The sequence below is a fragment of the Urocitellus parryii genome, chromosome 7, assembly GCF_045843805.1.
Source record: "Urocitellus parryii isolate mUroPar1 chromosome 7, mUroPar1.hap1, whole genome shotgun sequence".
In the NCBI taxonomy this organism is placed as follows: domain Eukaryota; kingdom Metazoa; phylum Chordata; class Mammalia; order Rodentia; family Sciuridae; genus Urocitellus; species Urocitellus parryii.
The window spans coordinates 161,141,450-161,157,084 of NC_135537.1; the positions used below are offsets into that span (position 1 = coordinate 161,141,450).

Here is a 15,635-nt window from a genome sequence, read left to right on the forward strand (position 1 = left end):
TTTTAACTTGTGTGGGAGCTGAGGCTGCCTGGCAGGCTACAGGGGGGCACCTCAGATTAATTCCACGTAAGCATGGTAAGGCCAGGAGAGCCACCCATCCTATCCCATGTCCCCTTCCCCAAAGAACTACAGGCTCCAGGGAGGATGCAGCATTTATTACAAAGCCAAGAAATACAAATGTCCCAGTGCAAGAGGAGGGTACAGTCACAGGACCTCAAACAGGACAAGGTACAGACAAAGCCATGGGGGCTCCCAACCCCACACACCTCCTTGTGACAGTCTGGCCTCCTCCCAGATCTATGTACATTGGAGGAAAACCAGGTGGGCAGGGTCTGCTGGGGCCTGCCCCTGAGGGGGCGCTCTTTTGACCTCTCAGAGTTGTGCTTCTAGATGCCTCTGTCACTGTCCTGACTTGGCCTCAGCTGGGGGTGAGGAGGGGGGCTGGAGGACTATTTGCCTTTGGCAGAACCTGGGGTCTGTGCTTGTCTGAGGTTAACCTCATCCCTGCCCCTTTGTTCTGGGTGTCCAAGTGAGGCTTCACCACCAGTCTTGAAAGTAAGGGTCCTGGGCCAGGGTAGGGGCAGGAAGGGGCGAAGCAGTTCATGTTGCTAAAGCCACACATGGACTTTCCAGGGCTGGGATCCCCCATGCCTGAATCTTCTCTTCCACAAGATAAATGATGCAAAGGCCACACACACAGGGAAAAAGGGCCAAACTATCTAGTCTTTGCACAAGATTTCCACTGCATGAGGAGGTGAGGGAGATGCCTTCTTGCTGCCCACTTGCTCCTCAGATCTAGGGGACAAACTGCACTTGTAAAAGGCACTGTCTTCAAAAATCTCTGGACATTCAGCAATGGGGGGCTGGGCAGGGGCAGGACAGCAGCCAAGATGGGTAGAGAAAAATGGTGGACCCCATGCCAGGCCAGATAGAGCTGTGTCTAAAGCTTTGGGGGCTGGTGGGGTCCCTCAACACCCCATCTGCCTTGGGAAACAGGGAGAAGTGGAGTAGGGCTTTACCCAACTTCCAGTGGCCCCTTGAGTTCACCTCCAGGCAACCCCCAAAGAGCAGAGCAAACTACACAAGACCCCCTAAAAATGAAACACACACACACACACACACACACACACACACACACACACACACACACACACACACAGTTCTCCCTACTGCCCCGTGGCATTTAAATTAATCTGGTTGGTCCATAGAAAATAAGTATGTATATTTGGTCTTTCCTATGTACATATATATATATAGATTTATTTATAAAACCCACCTCCCACTTCTACGGTGGGAGGAGCTGGGTAAAGTAGAAGAGGTGGAAAAAAGGCCCAGAAAAAGTGAAAGGAGGGAGAGGTGGCTGCAAAGGAGGGAAAGGACCCCTTTCCTCAAGTTAAAGGGGGCACAGGAGCTCCGTTGACAGTCATCTTCCGCCCCCTGCTGGTGGAGGATGGTGTCTGCAGGCAGTTCGAGGCACCCCCGTTGGCAGCTGTGGTGGCCCCACTGGCTGTCGAAGGGGGAGTGGGGGAGGTAGGGTGGGTGGCTGGGGGGCCATGGGAGCTGGGAGAGCCATGGGAGGGAGTGGCAGGGCTGGGTAGGGAGGAGGAAGTGGCCGGCAGGGTGGCAGGGCTAGGAGCCTTGTCGCTGACTGACTCACACTCGGATGCCCCGCTGGTGTTGGTGCCCTCTGAAGGAGTGGGCACTGTGGGCAAGGTGAGTCGCTTGCAGGCTGGCTGAACACGATACTTTAGAGGGAGAGGGCCATTCTGTGGTGAGAGGGAGATGGAGAAAGGCAGGGACAGAGGGTATCAGGAGAAAGGCTAACTAGGGAGCCACCAGCCCCACCCCAAAGTGCCCACACAAGAACAAAGAGAAGGTATGGGCCTTTCAGAGGGGAGACCAGCAGAGCAGAGGAGACAGAGGGACACACAAAGACCCAGAGAGACGGGGGCTTGGAAAGAAAAAGAGGAGACAGGAAATAGAATACAGAAAGCAATATTTGCTCCTGGCAGCCACCTATTTCTGACCCCAAATTAGCACAGAATGGGCCAGAAGAGCCCTTTCTCCTGAGTGTGGGAGTTTAATCAGCAAGAGAGGGCCAGAACTGACCTGGTATGACAGACAACCCCAGACACACCCAGCTCCCAAGAAAAGGGATGGACACAAGGGAGGATTGAAGAGGATAGCCCGAGTGGTCACTGTGGACACAAACTAATGCCTGCCTCCACCCTGCACCCTGCCCAGCTCACCCGTCGCCAGGGGTAGATGTAGGCTATATCCATGAGGGTGTAGTATTCCTTTAGGGGCTCGTCCTCATAAAGAACCTCCACCTGGGGAGGGAAGGGGTGGATACTGTGAGCCTGGCCAGGTGCAGGAGCTGGGAGGTGGGGCAACGTGGAGGGTGGATTGCAGGTGGCCTTCGCTACTGAGGGCTGTCATGTGGATTTGACTTCCCCATCAGAGCTGTCCCCATGTAACACCTGACCACAGGTGGGATGGGATCCAGAAAAGTTGCTGCTCAGCCCCAGCCATCCTCATAGCTGTCAGTCCCCTCCTCTCCGGCAGGCGTCCCTGAAGACCTAACAAGGCTGGAAGGAACTCCTGGCCACTGGCTGTCACCCTTGGATGCACAATGGACTGGCCAGGGGAACTTAAAAAAACCATCAAAGCCTGTATCCCAGCCCTGGAGACGCTGACCTAACAGGTGAATCCGGAGGCGGCTCACTATAGACACAGGACTAGGTACAGCAGAGTTTAGGATTCACCGTCTGAGCTTTGCTACTCAAAGCGCAGTCCTGGTGGTCCGTTTACCTTCCACATTGGCAGCACTTAGAAGCCCACTAGAAATGTAGAACTGAATGCACCAGAACCTGCCTTTCAACAAGATCTCCTGGCCATCATGTACACATTCAAGTCTGGGAGGCCCTGTCCTAGAGCTGGCCCTCCCACAGCCAGCTGGCCCTATATTTTTACCTGTACACCTCCTTCCACATACACCCTCACCCCAGGCACCTCTGTACAATGACTTCAACAGACACAGACTATGCCACCCTAATCTTGGGTTCAACCACCCTTCTCCATAGGCTGTTACACAGTCACACCAGCCCCCAATGACGCCTAGCCAGCCCTGAGTAATAGTTGGGGTGCAGACTGTCAGACCCTCTCACAAAGATGCTCCTGTTTTGAGAAGGCCCAGGACTCACCTTGTACTTGCTGGGTACATCCATCTTGTTGCGAAGGAACTTGGCAAGGTGCATGACGGTCATGGCTGCTGGGCATCGCAGGAAGCGCACCCCTGTCTGCTGGGGAGAGATGCCTGTGAGGGGCCCCCCAGGTACTGCCTCACAGCCCACAGCCCACTCCTGGGCAGGCCCCAGCATTCACCTTCTCCTTGTCCCCATCCCCATTCTCCAGGGGGCCCTTCTTCTCCTCCCGGTCCCTGGAGAAGGAGAAAGAAGAAAGCTAGAGCGACCCTGGAGCAGACAGGATCCCTCACCGCACACACATTGAGGGCTCCCAGCAGATGGGGCCAGCCCAGGCCTGGACTGGACTTGCCTGACACCTTCGTAGAACTCGATGGAGAGGCTGACAATCTCGTCATCACTCAGCGCCCCCTTCTCCTGCTCCAAGACCTCACCGCGGTCCTCATTGGAGCCATTAGGGACTGCAGAAAGAGCTTGGGGGGTGAGTGGGAGGTAGGGGGGAGGAGGCTCACCAGGGACAGAGGGTCACAAAGCTCAGTCAGGTGAGCCTGGCCACCCTCTCAGCAGGGGAGTGGGGTGTCCTGTGGGAGGATGCATGGGGGTAGGCAACCCTACCTCCTGGCACAGGCCCAGGAATAGGCATGCGCACACTCACCCTCTGTCAGGGGGTACGCTGCGTAGAAATCTCGACGCCGTTTCATCTCATCTGGAAGGAGGAAGAAGCAGGGTAAGAGTGCAGGAGACTAGGAGATGACAGGAGAGGGGGGAGGGGAGAAGGGGACACAAATACCTTTGAAAAGCCCAGGGACCAATTTGTAGACTATGTCTTGGAGGGTTTTGTCAGATCTGGGGAAAAAAGTTCAGGGACTATCAATAGTCACATCATCCTACTATCCCCAGCCTGGGACCCTCTTCCAACCCTTCCCTACACCCGGTGCCCAGGCCTCGGACTTCCTAGAATTTCTTAGCCTATAAGCTAGGAGTAACCAAGAGGGAGGGAAGGGACAGAGTCCAGGCCCTACTTCTCCTGACCAGCTGCCCTGGCTGCAGGAGGCAAAGAGGATGAGGGGACAGAGGTAGGCTGACCTAGCAGCTGGGTAGTGGCAGGGGGAGCAATGCCAGGCCCACCTGATACTCAGCAGCGGTCGGGTTTTATGGACCTGCACATCACACATGGGGCAGTATTTGTTGGTCTCCAGGTAACGCACGATGCAAGTTTTGCAGACTTGGGGGGTATGGACAGAGAGAGGACAGTCAGCGCCCCTTTCCTACCCCAGGACCAATCCCCATTCCCTCTGCTCAGATTCAGGCATCTTCTCTTCTCCACCTTGTCCCAGCAGTTCAGGGCTGTTCAGAGGCCGGGCATGGTAATACATGTTCTGTACTTTCCCTTGTCCATCCTTAGGAAAGGATAGGTCTTGTGTGTTTGTGTATGAGACAGGTTGGTGTCCTACACAACATATAAAGTGAGCTTCAATGGGGGCTGGGGTAGTGGCTCAGCGGTAGAGCGCTCACCTCAAATGTGTGAGGCTCAGCACCACAAAATCATAAATAAAGATGTTGTGTTCAACTACAACTAACTAAATAAATATTTAAAAATGAGCTTCAAGTTCCAGGCCCCCTGATGGATTACAAAACAAGAGTCAGCCTGTTAAGAGCCCTCCTAAGCATTTGACCTCTTGCAACCAAGACCACGTGCAAACGAGGGACACCTGCACCTTGAGAGTATGAAATTTCAGCCACACAGATTCAAGAGACCTGAGATTCCAGATGCCAGTTCCTGAAATGAACTTCTGGGACGAGACAACCCCTACCCCAAGTTATCCCTCCCAGGCTTGTCCATGACCTAGGGCTTCCCAGTAGGCACATGGGCATCAGCTCTCCAGGGCAGGAGCTTATTATCCATCTTCCCTACAGCGCCCCCCAACCTGGGCCCAGAGGCTGCCCACCCTGCACCCAACTCACAGGAATGCAAGCACTCCACAATAGTGGTTGCATCAATGAAGTATCCCCCACAGAGGGCACACATGAGGTGAGGGTTCAGCTCCGTGATTTTGATCCGTGTGGTCCGATGCATGATGCCAGGTCTGGGGCTGGGGGGACTGGGGGGGCTTGGGAGCTTCACTCTGGAAAATGGAAAATGAATCAGAAACCCGAGATCCAACACCCCCTCTCTAACAGCTCTCCCGGAGCCCAAGCCCCTCTTTGCCTTCAAGGTAGGACTGGGTGTGTTCATGTGGCTGGTTCTCTCTTGTCCTCTGAGTGTTCACTGGGTACCTAGGGGCTCAGGAGATTCATGTGACCTTGAGCAACAAGGTCATGCTCCATCTTAGAAGCAGCAGGAAAGATTAAAGTTAAATCATAAGAAGTACTACTCAACTCCTCAGAGGATGTGTGGAGTCAGGAAAATGGAAGACAGCAGGGTTTTTACTTTTATTCTTCATTTGTAATTTTGCAGTGCTAGGGATTGAAGTTAGGGCATTGCACATACTAGTTAACAGCTCTACCACTGACCTATACCCCATCCTGAGCAGGGGTTTTAAAAATCTCTCCAATCCTGCCAGGTGCAGTGGCACACACCTGTAATCCCAATGGCTGAGGCAGGAGGATCAGAAGTCTGAGGTCAGCCTGGGCAATTTAGAGATGCTGTCTTTAAAAAAAAGGGGGAAGGGGACCTGGGGGATGTGGCTCAGTGGTAAAGCACCCGTGGGTTTAATCCCAGCACTGCAAAAAAATAATTTAAAAAAAATCTTCCTGATTCTGATCCATATCCACTCAAGTGGTCAAACATACAGAGTACTAGGAGCTATGAGGAAACTCAGGTAAATAAGCCATTTTCCTGAACTTCAATGAATGTAAGAAGGGAAGAATAAATTATCCCCATCTCTCTATCCCTCCACCCACTGCAAGGCCTCTCTGCTCCTCTCCAGGAAGCCTGCCCTGGAAACACCACAGCACAGGCTGCCCTATTTGGTGGTGGCACCTATCACTGGTCCTGGCTGTGTGGCTAAATTAGGCTCCAGAGCACCCCCTGCCCAAAGTCACCTGATATAGGCAGCTCCCTGGAAATTCCCTCTACGCTGACCGTTTGGCTTCCAGGCCTGGTACTCAGACCGGGAACTCTGAGGATAGTCCCTCCATGCCCCAAGTTGGGAAAGGGGTCCAGCCTAACCCCAGGTCCAACCCTGGACTCTACAGGTGACAGCAGTTAAAGAGCCTGGGCAAGATTGCTACTGTCCCCAGCACAGGAATCCCTCCCACTGGACCCAACCAATAAGCCACTGTACACATGGATACATTCGTATTCTCGATCCACCCTTTCATGCATACGCAGGAATTTCCCCGTGTGGCCACTGCCACTCCACCATCTCCCACCCTGGAGACATCTCTGCTGCCTGTCCACAGGTTCTCCTAGATGCCTGTCAAAGCTGGGCAGAAAGTTATCTGCCCTTAGCTCCCTGGCAGGGCCTGGAGGTCAGTCCAGGGCTGGCTCTGGACTGGCTGCCATACTTTCTCAGTACATAAACCAAACCTGCTCCTAGAAGGGCTGGGCCCCTTCCCGTCCTCCTCTTTCCCAGAGTGCAAGCCCGAGGGTGGGGCGTGGGAGGGTGGCCAAGCCCCAGCAGCTCCTTTACAATAGGCTCACACCCATTTCTCTTTTCCAGAAAGATTTCTTTTAAAGCCACCACACTGACAAGACATTCACAGCCAGGATCAGCAGTTTCTATAGAGACCCTAGGATGAGTCTGGCTAGGACCCAAACAGCCACCAGAGGCCCAGGGCACCTGGCCAGAGACCAAAAGAGATGGAAGGACACAAAGGCCACATGTCAGGGGAGAGACACCAAGGTACAGAGCAGACAAAAAGGAACAAGCTGGCCTCAGAGCTGGCCCAAAGGACCCTGGGGCCTACAGACCCAGCCTGAGGAAGGAAAGGGGTTTCCACTCCACATAGGGTGGCCTCAGCCAGCCCTCCCTACATGGGTCCCCTTCATAATTACGCAGAAGGCTGCTGGCTACTCCACTGTTTAGCTGTTTCCATAGTAACCCGTACCTGGCAAGATGCCCAAATATTATTACAACCATCCAGAGGAGAGAACAAACTCCAAGTGGCTGTCTCTCTGAGCATGTGTAACATCTATCCTATGTGTACGTGCCATCTGGGCCTCCAAAGGTACTTGGTGGACTGCTTGTCCTGTGTATGTCGGTGTCCAGATGTATCAACATATGTGTGCATGCACAGCCAGAAACTAAACACAGTAGGACTCAATCATGCTGGGGGTCCAAACTGCCAGAGGTAATCCTGCTCCCATCTTTCTCTCTCTCACCCACACCTGCATACACCTACAAACAGGTAGGCTCTACACACTGCTTTAGCCCCTCATTCACACACTTGCTGTGTTTCTGAAACAGACACTTGCTCTTAAGAACTCTAGGAGTAGCCAGGCACAGTGGTACATGCCTGTAGTCCCAGCAGTTCAAGAGGCTGATGCAGGAGGACTGCAAGTTCAAGGCCAGCCTCAGCAACTTAGCCAGGCCCTACGCAATTAAGTGAGATCCTGTCTCAAAAAGAAACAAGACAAAAATCTGCAAGAAAAAAACAAAAGCCATACGCTACAAACAGCCACACCCCTCACCATCTCCATCCAGTGGTTAGTAAGAATTCAGACCAAGACTGTCCTCCAGGCCCCTTTCTGGACCAAGAGAAAAGTGAGAGAAAGAACTGAGGTGCTTACAGAGTGAAATGCTCCTCTTGCCACCCCCATCCCCAGGGCCTCAGAATGCCACCTCTGGGGCTGGGGGTGGGGAGAAGCACTGATTGGCTCCTCACCTGATTGCCATGGTTACCTGCAGGGCCCTGCCAGCAGGTGCCAAGAGCAACTGTAAACAGGAGCTCTGTTTCCACAGAGAATCCCCTCCCCATCACCCCAGCCCCAGGACTGGGCCCCACGTTCCTGACACCCAGTTCCTCCCCAGATACAAATGGTGGTGTTCTATGGGCAGCAGAGTGAGGGAAGAGGGTGACGTCCAGCTGTCATCACTGTAGGGGAAGAGCCTGAAGATGAAAGTGGGAGACAGAAGAAGGGGGACAGAGATATTAGGAAATGGAGCTGTGGGGGGGCTTTAACAGCCAATCCCAACTATGTTCTCCCAGTGGACCTGCCCACTGACACCCCAACACACCCTTCCCCTAGCCAGGTCCTTTGTTAACTTCTGTCCTCAACCCCATTGTCTTTGCAAGGGCGTGCTCCTTAAGAGGCCCCAGTTCCTTGTCCTGGAGGTGACTGATGGGCACACAGCACCCAATCCGAACCCATGCCATTCAAGCCTGGCAGTGTCTTTCCTCAAAGCCTCCTAACAGTCCCTACACCTCTCCATTTTCACAGTCCACTGTGGAAGCCGGCCCACAATCAGTCCTCTCCCTGCCAGTTTCTTCATGTCCCTTCTGCAGAAGAAGCTGGCTTCTGATAACCCAGAGGTCCCTGCTGCTCCTGGGACGGCAGCTGTAGTACTCTTTGCCCTTCCTCTCCTCTAAATGAGATCAGCCTGACTACTTCACTATTGTCTCCTGGTCTTGGGAAAAGTCATTCAAGGTCACATCCAGATGTGACTAGCAAAGATGGAAGGTATCTTAGAAAGCATCTTGTCTAATCCTCTCATTTTACAGATGAAGAAACTCAGAGTGAAGTGACTTGTCTAAGGTCACACAGCAAACCAGTAGCAGTCCTGGACAAGAAATCTGCCTGCCTCCTGCGCCAGTACTCTGTACACACTGGCACTCAGTGGGGGCTCCCTGCTCATCTAAAGAAGCCTGCTTAACCCCATCCAGGCTAAAGGAAGGGCAGGAGAACCACCTAACAGCCCTTCTGGGAGGAAGTCAAAGCCGGCTCACGGCAAGACCATCAGCACCATTCTAGTCTTTAAGGAGGAAGAGGGAGCAGAGCCTATCCCCTTCCACAGTACAGATAGGGAAACCAAGCTCCATGAAAGCACAGCAAGCCAATAAGACATACACCCTCAATCTTCAGACTCCATTCCTCTCTCAGCCTCATGGGCCCAACTGTGTAAATCCCGTGTATTTGTTTGGGGCCCTGCGGTTCTGCCCTGGGACACTGAATTTCTCAACTTTCCCTGACCCTTGGCAATAGCACAGAGCTCTGCTCCTTTATCTCCCTGCTGCACCCCACTACCTTGGAAAAAGACCTCCAGCCTCCAGCTTCCTGAAGCTGGGCTTATTCTATCTACCCTCCCTCTCTCCCTTCCTTTACCACCTTTGAGTTCCCTAAGATCAAACAAAGACAAAAACCCAAAATACACGCACAAAGCAACACATTGTCAGATATATACATAGAGAGCCAGACACACCCCCTCCATCTCTTACACTTACAACACACAAGGTTAGATAGGCTGGAAACCACACACACACACACACACACACACACACACACACACACACACACTCTAGACAGACACTTGGCCAGACCCACCAGGCCAGACACACCCCACCACACATACAGCCAGACTCAACCTGGCCTATACTTGCCAGACATACAAGTCATCCCCATCAATCCCATCCCATCCAGAAGCCCACTACCCTGACGTCCCTGCCTGAAACCAAAGCTGCAAACACACACTAACCTTTTGTGCATCCCTTATCCTGCCACTGTAAATTATAAGTGTTCTAGCAACAAAGGCAATTCAGCTCCCAACCCAGCTCCAGGGCCAGAGGCTGGAGAGCTGCTGCGGGCATCTGACCTGCACAAAGATGTAACCTCTTCCTGTTCAGGCTCTCTCCATTCCCATGGCAACTGTTCCATCAACCAAGATCTCTCAGGGGAGGCCAGGGGCAGCAAAGTCCCTTTCCTGCACATCTCCTAAGACTTCAACTTAAGCTCTACACAATTACACAAGGTCTGGATCCTGAAGTCTGTTTCCTGCCTAATTCCAAATACAGTTCTAAGGCTTTAAGCCCCAACATCAAACCAGGAAACCCCTGGGAAAACCTCCCCACTGAAAGGCTACAACAGAGCTGGCTTTATACTCCTTCTCCAAGTAATAACACCTTGGAGCAGAGTGAAGGGGATGGGAGGAGAAAAATCAGAGTTTCAGGAACAGCACAAACTGCTAGAGGCCCACAGCAGGAGGCAACAGACAGTGGGAGTAACCAGGAGCGCCCCTCCCCCAGCGACGTGAGTGCTGGAGAGACTGAGGCAGTATGGGGGAGATGGGGCTCTGAGGGACAAAACACCCCCCAGAAAGTAAGGGGGAATACTTCTACAATATTTAGAGGCAAATTCGCTCCCAACTCCATGCCTCCTTCCCCCTCAAGCCAATCGGAACAATTCTGGGCAGATGGACGGAGTGCAGGAGAGAGAGGAAGGGATGGTATGCCGAGGCACTCCGTGGAGGCAAGAGGCACCGGCACCGGGTGTCTACAAGCTCAGGGTCCCAGTCCCTCCGAGTCAGCAGTAGGAGGAGGGTCTGGGGAGGAAAGGACCGTGGCTTCTCCAGTGCAAGAGGGGCCAATTTTCCAAATCCTCCAAGGTCCAGTTGGCAAAGGGAAATAAGCGTGATAAATGTCCCCCCATTTTCATTCTAGTCGCTCTGCGCGGGCTTCCCCAGGAGCTGGGGGTCAAAGGATCAGGGACCCCAGGGACTGAGCGACCTCTTCCTCCTTCCCTAGGGTCAAACTTTAGGCGGGAGCCCAGAAGAGGTGTTAGTGGAAAGCTCTGCTGAGGTGGTTCAGAGAGGGGGCGGGGCGCCCTGCACTGGGACCCGGGAAGGGACCCGAGAGGACCAGGACCCCGGCAGAGAAGGGCGCCCTCCCCCGGCCTCACAGCGATCCGATCAGAAAACCGTGTCCCCTTCCTCTCGGCCTGAAATCCTCACGCGTCCATGATGCCCCACTGCCCTCCGGAGAGGCGACCCCTGCCCAGACCCAAACGAGTAGACTGGCTAAAACCAGGAAAGGCTCTGGTTCCGGGGGAGACCAGGAGGACCAAGATCCATCCCAGCGCGTACCCCCTAAAGCCCTCCTAGCTGTCCGGGACCCTCCCCCTCGCTACCTCGGGAGCAGGTCTACCAGGGGGCTGCTGCACAAAGAGGTGGTGGTCGAGGGAGATGCCAGATCGTTAGAGGGGGAATCCACTTCGGCCATCTTGGAAAGGAGGAAAGGGAAAAGGGGACAGAAAAAAGGGAGAAAGAAAGGCGGACGGAGCGAGCTTGGACAGGGGCTGGTGGGGTGGAAGGGGGGACACCAGCAGGCCGGGTTCATGGCTCCCTCTCCCGTGGGGCTTGCGGGGAAGGATGGACCGGCCCCTATTCCCATCCCCAGACGGTTATAGGGCAGGAGAAGGGAAGGAAGCCGGAGTCCGCGTCCGCTTACCTGGGTTCGGGGTCCGGTGGGTCTCGGGGAGGGGGGGATGGGAGGGAAGGGAAGGGAGGGAGGGGAGGGGGCAGCAGCCGTGTCGCTCGCTCGGGCGGCGGGAGGGGAGAAACCTACGCTAAGAAAGGAGTTTGTGAGAGCAGCTTGGGGTGGGAGGGAGAGAGGGGAGGGGAGGGGACAGAGGGGGAGGGGAGGGACCGGAGTTGGGGGGGAGACAAAATGGCTTTTTTCCTCCAGACAAGAGTAAGTCCCGCCCACCACTCACCCACGTGACCTCATTCCTTCAGGGTGTTTGCCGAGCTGGGAAGAGGAGCGGGAGAGGCTTGCGCGGCTGCTCCTCGGGCGGTGCCCGGCCCCCCAAACCCGGGCGGGACCCCTCTTTCCCAAACAACCCCCTGAACCTAGAGGATAAACCCTGTTTGTTACTCTGTAGTTAATCCCTTCGTCCCCCAAATTCGTGCTCCCCCCACTGACCCTGCGATCCCCACCTAGCTGGGGCGCCGGGAAAATGGTGAAATGAGGACCCGGCGGAAATGTGGCTCGCAGCGCCTCCAGCCATACGTCCTAGTGGTTTCCATTCACTCCAGCTGACACTCCCTTAAAATTACTAACTGCATCTCTGTGAGCAAGTGTGTCTTCCCCACTCCCGACGCCCCTCTGGGCGACAGATCACCCGGCCCCAGCCGGTGTGCTTCACAGGGATCCCCGTACTGGGTCCTGGGCTCAGGGGCAACCTGCAGGCAGGTCTCACTGCGGGGGCTCGGTTGCTGTGGCCCAGGAGGGCGCAGCGTCACGAAGAATAAAACAACCGAGGGAGGACACCAGCTCAGAGTGGAACTCAGGCGTCCGGCCTGGGACACAATAATCGGCCGAATTCGAGAGTCAGAACGGACTAGAAAACCAGGCGCCAGGGCTGGAAAGTGGGCCCGCGCTTTTTCCCTGCCTTGCGCTGATTCCCGCATTTTTCTCCTTGCGCTCTGCGCTTGGCGTGGCTGTGCGCCTCCCCTGTCGCCTCGGCAGAAGCGACCAGCGCGTAGGAGTTCGGTGCCAGCCCACTCCGACCGTAGCTCTCGGCTGCGGCCAGCGCTCGCTATCGGGTCCCCAGAGGCTCCGGCTCAGGGAAGGAGGCTTGGAAAAGCAGGGAGAACGGGGACCTGGCGCCAAGGAAGCGAATCGATTCTGCGTTATGGCGACGACCGTGGGCCTCATTAGAGAACAGTCTATTGGCTTATTCGTTATTCACGATTTATTAGAGATGGCCACCATGACTGTCCGTCCAAAGAGCTCGATTATCCAGCCAAAAACGTCATTAAGCGTCCTGACAGGGGGTTGGCTGGAGTTAGGAGACGTATCTTGGCTGAGCTTCGGAGCTCTTGCCTCCAGCTCCTTCCTTCCGCACTTGCAGCCAAAGCAATCCCGAAGCTGAGCACCCCCGACCCCAACCTGAACGCTTTCATCCAGATTGGCAACCAGGAACCCTGTGGACCTTGGCCGCCAAATGAACCGAGCCTCCGTCTTCAGCCCACATTGGACAAATGGGAGTGAGGAGGAAGGGCGGGAGGAATTTCCGCCTAGAGTCCGTGGTCCTAGAAGCCGCGGGAGAGACCCCTGGAGGATCCGGTACCTGCTGCTCCCAGATCCTGCACCAGAAGACCCGTGGGTTCACAGGCTGTCCGGGGGTCAAGTATGGCGTCTGCCTCCTGAACTCTCCAGCGATGGCATCCACTCGCTCTGTACGGAGAGGTGCGCAGCAGGGACTCCCAGTTCTCCATTCTTTGCTAGAAGCAAGAGAAACACAGGGGCTTCGCAGAGATCTTGGTCCCACCCGCGATCCACACCAGCACCCAGGAGCTGCTCCTCGAGGGAGTAGCAGCTAAATTGGAAAGGCGACTGATGTTCCTCCACGTCCCCAATGCTGCCCATTAATTCCACAGGGCTGCCCCCAAGGAGTGTGTGTGTGTGTGTGTGTGTGTGTGTGTGTGTGTGTTTTGGGGGGGGGTTCATTCACTCATTCCTCAGTTTTTAAGTGCAAGTCAGAGTAAACTGCTGGAGAGGAACATTGTTAAAGTCTCCACTAAACACCAATTCAATTGTTTCCATGCACACCCTGGCCTTTTCCGACTTATCAGGCGAACTTCTGGCCCAACCCGTGGGCCACATCTTTAAGTTCTCTGATTTTCCACTCTTTGTTCTATTAACTGACAAGGAAGCACCTGTCGTGTGTCAAGGTCAAGTACTGCACTTAGGCATTGGCAGATGAGATGGGCTTTGGCATGCCATGCACTTACAGGGCAGGTGAGGGCAAACTAGGAGGGACACAGCCTGTCCCATTAGCTCCTTCAGCACCAGGTGTCTATCCAGGCTTGTCCCTGTGAATGTGTGAACATCTAAGGGTTGATAAACAATGGAGAGGGAGAAGATGTCCAAAAGAAGTTTCCTGTGAGCCAGAAGTCTCAAGAGAACTGATTGAAAAGATTCCCTTGCTATTTTCCATGGAGACCAAAACTCCGACCTGCTCTCTGGAATGCACTTCGGCAGACATAAAAAGCCTTATGCATCCCCTCAATTTTGTTTGTATCTCATGTGGTCCTCTAGTTGATAATTCAGAACAAGAGTCACTGTGTCACTCATAGACTAGCAGCTCCCAAAGGGCAGGAACCCAAGAAATTTAGGTGATTATTTCCAGCATATGCTAAGAGCTAGTTCCAGAATAAGATCCCTTTTAAAATGCTGATGATAGGTTGGGTGCAGTGGGCAGACTGGTAATCCCAGCAGTTTGGGAAACTGAGACAGCAGGATTGCAAGTTCAAAGCCAGCCTCAACTATGGAAAGGCACTAAGCAACTCAGTGAGATCCTGTCTCTAATAAAATACAAGATTGGGCTGCGGATGTTGCTCAGTGGTTGAATGTCCCTGAGTTCAATCCCTGGTACCCCCCCCCCAAAAAAAAAAATAAATGCCAAAGATAGGATAGAGCAGTTCCTCTAGATCTTTCATGAGTATATGTGTCCTTCACACCTTTTCTTTCCCAAGAAATAATGTTCTTTGCCAGTCTCTACTTCTATTTCCCCATTTTCCTCCCCACTTCTGTATCTCTAGCATCTTATTTTTTCTTTCTTTTCCTCTTCTTCTTCTGTGCTTCTCATAATGTCATATTAAACGATTGTCTTTTCCCTCTCTCCATTTTCTTGGGGGCTTCCCCACTCATCCTATGTCTCTGTCATGTCCCTTCTTTCTGTCTCTCTGTTAACCCTAATTATGTTCCCCTTCTGGCGTCTTTCTCCTCATCCCTCAGCTTGTCTCTGCCCTTCCTTCTCTATCTTCACAGTCCTCCCTTCCAGACATAGTATTTAGGGTTCATACCATCCACTGATGGAGACAATGGAAAACTGTCTTCATTGCAAATTCATTGTTAATCCGATCGAAAAAATGCATCATAAAACAAATCGCCTTTTTGTTTTCGTGATACAAAAGCCTCGGTCTGCTTTCCTGCAATCCAGTTTGAGCATAGCGGTGGGAAGGCAATGATGGAGAAGAGCGAGAGAAATTATTCCGTCCTTTACAACAAATTTTTCAGTCCTCTGATTAGTCGCAGAAACAAACGTTGCCTCTTCATTTCTTTTTTTTTTTTTTTTTTTTTGCCTCTTCATTTCAATACAAAATTTGGCTTTTAGGAGGGTGTGATTGTTAAAAAATGAAAAAGAATCCCATCAGAGAAAAAGATTACGTCCCTGGGTGGGCTCGAACCACCAACCTTTCGGTTAACAGCCGAACGCGCTAACCGATTGCGCCACAGAGACTGCGATAACTGTTGGGGTAGCAGAGAGCCGAGTCAATGGGAAGACGCCTGCAATGGCGCAGGAACCGTAACAAGAGCTCTGAAATCCAGCGAAGGAAAGCAGATCCTGGGAGAAAATAAAAGGTCCTGTCCGTGAGGAAGGGCGATAGGGCTTGGTAGGGGAAGGCGCAGAACGTGGTCGCTTCTCCTCGATTGCTAGAGGTCTGTCTGCTAGTGATCGGCACTGACCAATCTTGAGTTGTACTTACA

General features: G+C 53.5%; 1 protein-coding gene and 1 non-coding gene across 5 annotated transcripts; both read right to left on the reverse strand.

Moving 5' to 3' along the window:
• Positions 1-152: 152 nt before the first annotated feature.
• Pcgf2 (polycomb group ring finger 2) lies at positions 153-11,670 on the reverse strand. 4 transcript variants are annotated; one of them, XM_077800680.1, is made up of 12 exons: positions 11,589-11,625; positions 5,413-5,480; positions 5,169-5,329; positions 4,332-4,428; positions 3,994-4,049; positions 3,859-3,909; positions 3,556-3,664; positions 3,385-3,439; positions 3,204-3,302; positions 2,250-2,330; positions 1,658-1,766; positions 153-1,507 (listed from the first exon to the last, which is right to left on the reverse strand). In XM_077800680.1, exons 3-12 carry the CDS (start codon positions 5,278-5,280, stop codon positions 1,389-1,391), a joined length of 888 nt encoding a protein of 295 aa, XP_077656806.1. In that variant the 5' UTR covers positions 5,281-5,329; positions 5,413-5,480; positions 11,589-11,625; the 3' UTR covers positions 153-1,388. The 4 variants fall into 4 exon arrangements, with proteins under 4 accessions (XP_077656806.1, XP_077656805.1, XP_077656804.1 ...); XM_077800679.1 differs by having other exon boundaries at positions 153-1,766; positions 3,204-3,299; XM_077800678.1 differs by having other exon boundaries at positions 153-1,766.
• Positions 11,671-15,313: 3,643 nt separating this feature from the next.
• On the reverse strand, positions 15,314-15,387 carry Trnan-guu (transfer RNA asparagine (anticodon GUU)). The gene has a single exon. It is a non-coding gene; the product is annotated as a tRNA-Asn (tRNA).
• Positions 15,388-15,635: the final 248 nt, after the last annotated feature.